Source organism: Nyctibius grandis, chromosome 6 (genome assembly GCF_013368605.1).
Source record: "Nyctibius grandis isolate bNycGra1 chromosome 6, bNycGra1.pri, whole genome shotgun sequence".
NCBI lineage: Eukaryota > Metazoa > Chordata > Aves > Nyctibiiformes > Nyctibiidae > Nyctibius > Nyctibius grandis.
This window is the reverse complement of record NC_090663.1, coordinates 10,908,233-10,919,426: the sequence shown is the minus strand read 5'-3', so window position 1 is coordinate 10,919,426 and position 11,194 is coordinate 10,908,233. Positions and strand designations below refer to the sequence as shown.

At 48.1% G+C, this 11,194-nt stretch overlaps 1 protein-coding gene across 1 annotated transcript; it reads left to right on the top strand.

The window, feature by feature from the left end:
- The first annotated feature begins 6,049 nt into the window (after positions 1-6,049).
- On the top strand, positions 6,050-7,722 carry LOC137664711 (G2/M phase-specific E3 ubiquitin-protein ligase-like). Its single transcript, XM_068403092.1, is given in 12 exon segments — positions 6,050-6,115; positions 6,117-6,146; positions 6,148-6,187; positions 6,357-6,414; positions 6,416-6,428; positions 6,516-6,622; positions 6,914-6,951; positions 6,954-7,023; positions 7,106-7,174; positions 7,176-7,266; positions 7,376-7,482; positions 7,608-7,722. Coding segments are annotated over 12 exon segments (804 nt in total).
- Positions 7,723-11,194: the final 3,472 nt, after the last annotated feature.

Sequence of the window (11,194 nt, the reverse complement as noted above, 5' to 3'; positions counted from 1 at the left end):
CAGCCAGTTTTGCCTTCCCATCACATTTCTTACACTTCCTTGGGACCGAATCTTGTCATTTAGGGAGCCTGTATACTCTCTTGGAGAACAAGACAGCTGATTTTAATCCATGGATGGAGGATCTCCAGTTATCTTAGATAAACCTTGACTACACTCTATTATTTAACATATAAAACCAAGGGAAAAAGTCGAGATGCTCAGGAGGGTGAAATCTAGTGTGGTTACCACCAAAATGATACTATTTACCCACTATCAAAAACTGGCAACATACCACGACTCACCTCGGTATGCAAAGGTACTGCAATATCTCAGATGAAGCTAAAGGCAAACCTTGACTATTTGGACACCCATTTATATATTCCTATATTTCTATTCTGTAATATTGAATAATCACAATGTTGTGAGGTTTTTATAGATATAAGGCAGGCTGCTTAAAAACAAAACCCAAACCAACCAAACAAAAAAAACAAACCAGAAAGTAGAAAATGCTAGGCTTCATAGATGAGAGGAACTCTACACAAATCTCTAACTGGGGGGACTTTTGAGTTAGACAGCACTTGAGCTTTTTTTTCGTGTTTGCTGCTACATTCTTTAGAAAGGTGTTATACTATTGTATCTCTTCCAAATGGATAAGGAAGGAAAAGTTAGTCTTTGACTGAGCACTTACTTGTCCAAGATATCTGCTATGATGTGGCTAATTTACTAAAGCACTAAATAGTGTTGGGATCTAGATTAATCTTCTTCTTGTAAATGAGGAAAAGCATGGTTATAGCACAGATATAATATTGCTTTTATAGTTTGGACACACTTGTCCAATTTAGATAAGACAAAGGATCTATTTATTATATTATCTCAATGAAGATAAAAGGTCAGTTAGAGGATAGTTCCTATCTTAACTAAAAGGGAGCATGACCTCAAAAGAAGCCTACAAACAAACAAACAAAAAAAATCCAGATAATGTAGTTTCAAAAATATTTGCCTTCCCTACATAAAAATGTCCTAAATTTATTTAAATTAGAACCAAAAGACAAGTGTACACACCCTTCTTTTTACCAGGACAGACAAGAAAGGGAGTGTTTAAGGAGATGGTTAGTGGTGCTTTACAATTAGTGTTAGGTTAAAGAGGAGTAGTAGGGCATAATTTGTTGCTGTTGGATATTTTCAGCAGAGACAAAGGTGTATTATATTAAAGTAATTAAATCAATTTTAGAACAGTTGTGGGTCACCTAGCTCAGGCTTCAGCTTGTGCTGTTGTCTAGTTAAACATGTAGGAAAATATGAATTTATTATTTGGATATGTTGTTGGGATACTGCAGGCAAATCCAAGGATAAAATCAAGGTCTGCAGATACTAATAGCTATATTCATATTTTGGTCTTTATAACATTACCAAGATTATGTTTAAAGTTCTATTAAATATGTGTAAGACCTTTCCATGCTTTTAAATATAGAGAAGTAGGTAGAAAGTTAGCAGAATTCAAGTTACTCGGACCACAACACAGAGTGGAGCGTCGATGTAAAAATATACTAATGGAATATCTTTTCAAATAGGTACGTTTGCCATAGTACAAGTTAGGACTTTCTTATAGAATATATTCTACTTTGGGAAGCTAAACATTGGTAATTTAATTTCACTGGTGGATTATGCGTATCTGCAAAACTAAAGATCAGTGAGGAGGGAAAAAGGATATGTTGAGTTTGTATTTAATGCTACAGCTGGGGTTAGCTTTAAGAACAGGAGCAGCAACAAAGGGATCTGGGAAAGCAGAATTCACATTATTTGTGTATCTTCTAACCCTCAGAAACAGAGAGGAGTGACGAAAAGAGCTGATAGTTATATTAAAATTTGATAAAAGTATAAATCATGTAATTCAGGCTTGGGCTAGGAGCAAAGGGGGAAATTAAAACTCTATGACCTTAAACTGATGGAAGTTGCACACCTCAAAAACCTAAGAGAGTGATGGAATTGTGCATTTACAACTGTTTTTCAGAGTTTTCAGCTACAAACTGAATTGCAACTGGTGTTGCAATCGTATCCTGGGCTACCACAAGAGAAGCACGGCCACCAGGTCGAGGGGGGTGATTCTCCCCTCTACTCCACTCTCATGAGACCCTACCTGCAGTACTGCGTCCAGCTCTGGGGCCCCCAACATCAGAAAGACATGGTCCTGCTCAAGCAGGGACAGAGGAGGGCCATGAAGATGATCAGAGGGCTGCAACAGCTGCCTTGTGAAGACAGGCTGAGAGAGTTGGGGTTATTAAGCCTGGAGAAGAGAAGGCTCTGGGGAGACCTTCTAGAAGCCTTCCAGTACCTGAAGGGGGCCTACAGAAAAGCAGGAGAGGGACTTTTTACAAGGGCATGTAGTGATAGGACAAGGTGGAACTGTTTCTAACTGAAAGAGGGGAGATTTAGATTAGATATTAGGAAGAAATTCTTTACTGTGAGGGTGGTGAGACACTGGAACAGGTTGCCCAGAGAAGTTGTGGGTGCCCCCTCCCTGGCAGCGTTTAAGGCCAGGTTGGATGGGGCTTTGAGCAACCTGGTCTAGTGGAAGGTGTCCCTGCCTGTGGCAGGGGGGTTGGGACTAGATGATCTTTAAGGTCCAATCCGAACCATTCTAGGATTCTGTGATTCTATGATTGGGCTCTGTTGCCCTGCTCCAGGGCTGGAGCAGTGGTTTCAGGCTGCAGCCTGGCCTCCCTGTCCCCAGGGTGAACAGAGGATTTACATCTCTCTGTATAAGGATTTTAGCTTTGGCTGTGGTCTGCAGCCTCTTGACAGTCAAGTTGTTGCAATTACTGCTTGCCCACTTCTTCCCAAGCAGGATAACTTCATCCAATTTAGGCTCTCTCTACTGGCTTAGCCCAAAAAGAGCAAATATACCAGTGTCAGGGAAGAGACAGGGCATTACGAGTAGGAGCTGGAGAGAGGAGAGGATTCTGCTGGCACCCACTGAGATCAGCTCATTGCAGCCTTGCAGATGAAACCTCAAGGAGATCATAGCGTGACTGAAAAGGGCAGTATTTGCAATCCCAGAGGGTAATTCCCAGACAACCCTGCCAGTGCACACTCAGAAAGAAAGCTGCAAAACTTGCTACTTCCTCCTTTTTTTTTTTCCTCTTTCTGGTTTTGCTACGATTTTCCTCAGGGCTCTGGTTAGAGCTTCATGCCCCAGCCTGGCTGTTGGCCGGTGGGGTCATTGCAGCAGTGGCAGGGTTGATGTCGCAGGTATTTGGGCTCTGGCCAGTCCCTGCTGAGCACCCAAATGGAATCTGAAAGTCGCAGCCCTGTGGCTGGCGCTTCCCCTTCTATGGTTTCCTGCCTCAGCTCAGCAAAACTGGGTGATCCTGGCATAATTCCCTTGGTATGATGCACTGTCTCCACTTAGCCCCCACCCAGGACTAAACAATAAGCAGTTGTTCTATCACCCAATGTCCCCTCCCTGACCAAGAAAGGGGATTGGGAAAAATAGGGAGACTCGTGGGTTGAAATTTAAACAGACTTAATAAAATAAGGAAATCAATATCAATACTAATACAAAAGACACAAAGTTATACTTAGCCCATAGAGTGGTGGCAAGTCCCTCCAGGGATCACAACCATTACAAAGAGAGGAGAAGGAGGGAGAGAAGAGCAGAGCAAAGAAACACCCCCTTCCCAGCAGCTTTCCCATTTATAGTGAACGTGACGTTAATGTTACAGAATACACCTGTGGGACAGCCTGGGGCAGCGGCCCTGGCTTTGACTGCTGATGGCCTTGATCTCCATACCATGGCTGGCCAGAAACTGAAACAAAACGTAACAGAAAATTGATTCTATAAATTTTATCCCTGACAAACCAAGACATGCACTCGTTTTCTTTCCTTGAAACTCTAGGGGAATAAAAGGAGGGCAGCGGCAGCAGGGGCCAAGCATCTTGCAAAGGAGAGCCCTGCAGCCATCCCAGCTCCAGCCCCGCTCATGGTTCCCTTGGCCCCTGCAGCACCGTGAATGTCATAGCATACAATCATAGAATCGTGTAGGTTGGTAAAGATCGTTAAGACCATCCAGTCCAACCGTTAACCCAGCACTGCCAAGTCCACCACTAAACCATGTCCCTAAGCACCACATCTTTTAAATACCTCCAGGGATGGCGACTCCACCACTTCCCTGGGCAGCCTGTTCCAATGCTTGATAACCCTTTCGGTGAAGAAATTTTTCCTGATATCCAATCTAAACCTCCCCTGGCATAACTTGAGGCTGTTTCCTCTCATCCTATCACTTGTTACTTGGGAGAAGAGACTGACCCCCACCTTGCTACAACCTCCTTTCAGGTAGTTGTAGACAGCAATGTCTCCCCTCAGCCTCCTTTTCTCCAGACTAAACAACTCCAGTTCCCTCAGCCGCTCCTCAGAACACTTGTTCTCTCTTGCATCTGAAATTCAGAGCCCCATGGCTGGTGCTTCCCCTTCTGTGGTTTCCTTGCCTTCCACGGCTCAGCAAAACTGTGCGATCCTGACATAATTTCCCCAGTATGATGCACGCATTTTCTTTCCTTGAAACCCTGTGCCCACCCAGCGGACAGGGGATAAAAGGAGGGCAGCAGCAGCAGGGGCCAAGCATCGTGCAGAGGAGAGCCCCACAGCCACTCCATCTCCAGCCCCGCTCGTGGTTCCCTCGGCCTCTGCAGCACCATGAAGGTTCCTGCAGCCGCTCTGGCCACTCTGCTCCTCGTGGCCATCTGCTCCCTGGCCAAGGCCCATCTCGATGACTCCAGCGTTACTGCATCCTCCCAGATGCCAGGTTTGCAGTCCCTCCCTGGGAGAGAGCCCCATCCCCATTGATGAGACCCTCATGTCCATGGGGAGGGCTGGGAGCAAGTGGTCACCATCAGTGCTGGGACTCAGCCCTGGGGATGGAGGTTTCCAGGGAGGGTCCCCGGGGGATACAGCACAGGTGATGGTGAATCCCCTGGGAGCCCCAGGCAGAGCCTCTGCCACAGCATGGGTTCTCACTGGGGCTGTCTCTCTGTTCCCACAGACAACGTCCCCATCCTCTGCTGCTTCAGAACATGCACGTCCCCATCCCACGCCGCCTCATCACCTCTGCCTACCTCACCAGCAGCAGATGCAGCCTGCCAGCAGTGATGTGAGTACCCAAGGCTGCCAGGGGTCTGGGTGTGACAGCCAGGGCACCGCCTCAAGCATGTCTGAGGGTGGCCGGGAGAGGGAAGGCGGCATGGCCAGGGACACCCAGGGTGCTGTCAGAGGGACCTGGCACCGGCACCCCGCTACCCCGGCTGAATGATCCAACGTTGGTTTTCTCCTGGCAGCCTGGTCACTCGTAAGGGGACGAAGGTGTGCGCGGACCCCCAGGCGCCCTGGGTGCAGAGGCACCTGAAGCACTTCCAGATGCTGCAGCACTGACCCTTCCCCGCTGCCGCCCCAGTTCAGCAGGCTCGGCCCCTGGCATCAGACATGCAACAGAGTGCTTGAGCTGCATCCTTCTTCAGTGGGAAAATTTACTCTAATTGACATATATTTGTTAAACTAAATTTTTTTTGCTAAGAAAGTGAAAATATAAAAGCAATTTAAAAGGTATTGACATACCTGTTAATGAGGAGTCAGGAATTTTGATGCCTAAATAAAGTGTTTGGATTATTAAACCTTTTGGGTGTCTCTGAAGTCCCTACTGGAGCCTTGACACGAGAGAAGGGACCCATGGGGACCCCCTTGCCCTCCCACACCCTGGTTTCCTTGCCCACCCTGGGCAGGGCAGCCTCGGCCCCATGACAGCTCCCGCAGAGCTTTCCCCTCCCCAGCCTGGGCTCAGCTCCTGCCCCCCAGCATGACCCAGACATCCCCATGGGGTGACACCAGCATCTCACCCAGGGGTTGCCATTTCTCGGGGCCCTCCCCGCACAGCATGTGTGGAGCTGAGTCACAAACCTCTGGGCCAGGCAGCCCCCCTGGGCATCTGCCGCCAGCTCAGTGATGTGTTTGCCCCAAACACTGGAGGATCAGAACGGTCCCATGCCAAGCCATCACCTTCACTTACAGCCCCTTGCGGTGATGGAGTGGAGGTCCCAGCGCTGCAGGGTGCTGCAGCTCCCCCCGCCACTGTCCCCCAGCGCTGCTGGAGGAGCAGGCAGGACCCTCCTCTGCGCCTCTCTCCCACCAAAATGAAGGGTCAGGTTCCCAAGGAAGAAGGTGAGTGCAGAGCATCCCCCCGGGCACCCGCCAGAGGGGATTTTGGCCGGTGCCCAGCTGTGCAAGCAGAGGCCCCCACACTGTGTGAAGGTGCTCTGGCCCCTCCCCCATTCTGCTCCCGGCATTACCCCCACTGGCACCCCAGCACGGTGCTGCTGTCCCCTGGCAGTGTGCAGGCTTTGCCAGCGGGCTGACTGCAACCCAGAGCAGCTGGGCTCTCTCTCACGATGAGAACTGCTCGGCAAGTCCCCAGGGCTCAACACCTGCCGCTCCCTGGCCCCGCACCGGGGACAGCCCCCAGCACACATCCTTTTTTCCGCTCTTGCAGTACCACGTCAGCGGGCTGAGCCAGAGAGGGGCTGATGAAGAGGGCTTCTACGGCCTCCTCTTCCCTGACATCCAGCAGGAGCTGAAGTGGGTAGCACGGAAGGTGAGGCCAGGGGGAAAGTATCCCCACCATAGTCCCCATGCCCCATGTCTGGCGCTGCACAGGTCAGCAACCCCTCAGGGATGCTCTGGCAGCCAGCTGCAAGCAACACACCAGATCCTCATTTATCCAAAAAGGCCCATTTCTGCAGAAACTGAGGATTTTGAGAGGGTACGTGGCTTTATCAGTGGTCCACTGTCTCTGGCCAGGCAGTCCACCAGGTGTGCTGGGCAAGGGCTAACCAAGCTCCCCGAGGGCACATAGGGCTGACACCGGCTGCCCCTGAGCCATCCCCTGAGGTGCTGCATCTGCTGGCTGCGAGGTGACTCAGTCACCTGCTGGGACAAAGATTCCACCTCCCCTGGGGCAGCGAGCAATGCTGCATCTCCCAGTTTTTCAGGGAGCTCAAGTGAGTGCAGCAGCCCCACAGGGCCAGAGTCGGGGCCGGGGCAGATGAGGCCTGGGGCTGAGCCGTCACCTCCATCCCCCAGGGCCTTCTGCTGGAAGCACCGGCCAGTGCAGTGGATGCGGGCAGTGCAGCAGGACCAGACCCCCTGCCTCATGCCAGGAGGCGGTAGCGGGGCATCCCTGCTATGACACCTTGGTCTGTCCCATCTGTGCCAGCACCTGGTTCCACTGCCACTGCATCCAGGTAGGCAGCATTGCCTCCAGCCCCTGACATCACTCCCGTTGTCACCTCATTACCCAGCTCCAGGGGAGTGAGCGGGACCCCTCTGCCGCTGATGCCAGCTCTGACAGAGGGCCAGGCACTGCGCTCTGCCCTGCACCACTTCTGCTACCTGTTCTGCCAGGACACACACACCTTCCAGGCAGAGATGTTTCACCTCAGCATCAAAATCCACAACAGGTCGGCGCCCTCCTCGCTGCCCCCCTCCCGCTCCGCGCTGCTCTGGCCGGTCCCCTCCTGCCTCCGCGGGTGCCAGCGGGGACTCCCGCTCGCCCCCCGGGCTGAGTGCTCCCCAGCTCCTGCAGGGATGCTGCCTGGGAGGAGGACACGGCCTTCAATGACCATTACTGGTGGCACAGCTCCTGCAACATCGCCCAGTGCTTGTGCCCAGCAGGATGGGAGCAGTCAGAGAAGGGGTGAGTGCTGGTGGTCCTGGATGCCGCAGCCCCAGTGAGGACCTTATAGCAGCCTTCCAGTACTTAAACTGGGCCTAGAGGAAAGACAGAGAGGGACTCTTGATCAGGGAGTGCAGTGATAGGATGAGGGGTAACAGTTTTAAACTGAGGGTAGATTTAGATTAGATATGAGGAAGAAGTTCTTTACTGTGAGGATGATGAGACACTGGAACAGGTTGCCCAGAGAAGCTGTGGATGCCCCCTCCCTGGCAGTGTTCAAGGCCAGATTGGATGGGGCTCTGAGCAACCTGGTCTAGTGGAAAGGTGTCCCTGCCCGTGGCAGGGGGGTTGGGACTAGATGATCTTTAAGGTCCCTTCCAACCCAACCCATTCTGTGATTCAATGTTCAGTACCACTTAGAAACTCTTAAGTGTTGGCTTTGGAGAAGTAGAGTGAGAAACACAGATGAGAAATTACGTTGTTGAGGTTTTTTATTTTTGCAAAATACAGCTACAGTCTGTTTCTGTATAGTGTCATCATTATGGTCAGGTTTACACTTCTGGAAGTAGAGTCATAAAGAATATTTACTGCAGGCTGCACAGACAAGTAGAATGAGGGAGTTAGTTGGAAACAGCATGGGTTTTGTTTTAATATAGATAAACCTGTCTTGAGTTATATTCTGGCTGGAAGGACAATTAGGACTAGGGTTTGGAGAATGAGGACTTTCTCCAAATAAAGAGTTCGGTAGGTCAGTTTATTACTGATCAAATTGGGCTTTTAAAGATGAAATGCAGTGTGACAAAGGTGTAGAAGTACTTTGGCAGAGGTATGTATGTCTCCCATTGACCTGGATATTATCAAAGTTAAGATTTGGGCTAGATTTTGGAGAATGAAAAGTTGAAGTGCATTTGTTACAGGACAATGAGCCATACGGAGGAAATGTGAAAGAACTGGATGGGAAGAGCGAGCAGCTCTCCTAAAACTCTGATACAGATTTGATTCCCTTGAGTGCTGCTCCTGGGACAGCTAGAATGAGGACCAGGATTTGAAAAATAAAAGGTAGAAAAGGTTAGCCCACTGCCTGTAGGACTGTTTTTTCACACATGGGATGAGAATTGTGGTTGGGAAGAGGTGATAGGTTTGGTGGGAGTTTTACCAATGCTCAATTATTAAGAAAATCACTCATTACAGAGAGGACAGAAGGTCATAAAATCAAGATTTATATTTCACCTTGTCAGTCTTACAAAAAAAATATGCAATGGTGTTGTTCTTTGCTAAACTTTTGGATGTCTAGGAGTGGGACATTGGAAAAGAAAAGTCCTAAAACTTGTACGGCCCATGTCACTACACGGAGATATCTGTGGTCTCCCAGAGGGAAGGGAAAGGCATCCTGGCAAACATCTCACACATGACTTTCCATCTGGGGCAGACTTTTGGCAAAGGTTACTGTTTGCCAAAGGTTCACAGACATCACTTCAGTACACCCTCCGTAGGGTCCAGGGCAGGCCGAGTGAGGGCATATTTGGAAACAGCCAGCAGCACCCTTACAAACCCACCACACTTATCCTACTCTCCCTGCATCCTGGCTAGCTAGGCTCAGCCTGCAGACCGTATTGCTAGGATAGAAGATGGAAATGAGAAAGGCCACAACTGCTCTCATTTCCAGAGCTCTGCAACACAGTATTTGAAACACTGGGCAGTTTCTATCACTTGCACAAATTTTTAGATATACATAGAATATGTGAAGGGACAAATTGAATGGCGAGCTGGTTTTGGTAAAACTGAAGCCAGAAGCAGCTGGTCCAGCTCTTACACTGAATCTTAAAGGAAAAAAATCTCCTGACACCATACTCAGAAGAACATAATTTAAATCACATGCAAGCCTCTGAACATAAACTTCAAAGTCCTCCTCTCTTTTATTCTACCAGGAACCCTGCACTATTCCGTAAGTGCCATCAGACTTTCTTCTGTCTTTCTTTTAACTAAGACTTTCTCTGATCTTTTCACTGACTTTTACAATGTCATCCTCACGCCAATTTTCTCTAATTTTGTTTTTCAAGTGAGCAGAGGGCAGAAGACAAACTTCTGAATGTGGTCTACATCATGTTTTGTTAATGTTTCTTTTTTAATAAGAATAAAGAATGAATACACAAAAAGCAATGGTCTATCAACTCAGCTACAGCCCTCTGGAAGAATGTGAACAATAGAGTCCACAACAGCTTAAGACTTCCATTGCTTATATCAGTTTTGGCACAGTCCCAGGGATTCAGCTGAGCTGCTTTTCAACTCTGCTAGGGAAAAATGGTGAATTTGACTTGAAGTGCACAGGAAAGGGAAACGATGGAGCTGATTTCCCATTACCTCCCACTGCACGTTTGTTATTTACACTAAGGTGCACTCTATGATGAGTTTGGCCTCATCAACAGCAATGTAAATCCAAAGTCTCTATACAGAAGTCCATAGAGTTATTTTGGCTTTTTACTTCTGGGAGTGAAGCACTTGGGCCAGGACATACTGAACAATACCAAGTGGTGATACTGAATACACACTGGACACAGATGTAAGGGCACTGGAGAGTGAGATCCAACAAGCCAGCATAAGCAAACTAATGGTGCTGCATTCCCTACCTATTTCTAAAAATTTTCCCAGTGTAGCCCAAAAAACTCAAGCAAACAAATGCATAAAGCTATGCACAAATACGCTCAACACAAGAAAAAGAGTGGGAACCTGTAAGAGTTTACATAGCATGGGAGTCTATATAGCATGTAGGTCTAATTTATTTGCAGAGAGCCTGAAAACTCAATCAACACTTCAAATGACAGACAATACATATATATACTGTAATAATGAGACTAAAACAAGATCTAAATCCTAAAATTGACATGGAGAGCTCTGCAAGATTTGGGTAAGGCTGATGGGCTTCTTTTGCCATGATAATTTCACTATATTTCAATGCTTCAATGTATACTTCAATGCTCACTTCAACTGCTCTTCAGTGCAATGTATACCGTAATACTTTTGCCCACTTCTGCAATTTAGTCTTACAGCAACAACTTCTAGGTTCATATGACCGAGAATCTCTGCGTTGACTTGGGAAAATGTGGAAGAGAAAAGACAAGACATTTATATTGTTCACAAGGCAAAAATGAGAGTTCAGTAAAAATCCTCCCCAGGGCATGGTTTTCAGAAATCTCGTTATAGTTTAGGCAATCTATTTGTTTTCATAGGACTGATTTATAACGTGTGAGGGTTTGGTGTTGAGAGTACTATAGAGCCATGCTTTAATTTGCTTAAGGTCACACATGAGATCTAAGGTGAATTTATGAAGTGAACCTTTCCCTCCACCACCAGCTAGGCTCGGGAAAGTAACCTCACCACTACCTTGCTAAACAAACCCGACACATAAATGCCAAAGACCCCATACCACATAAGCTTTGCAGTGTGCAGAAGAGGATTTATCAAGACAAGAGAAGGAACAGCTTTCTCACCGCCTTCCC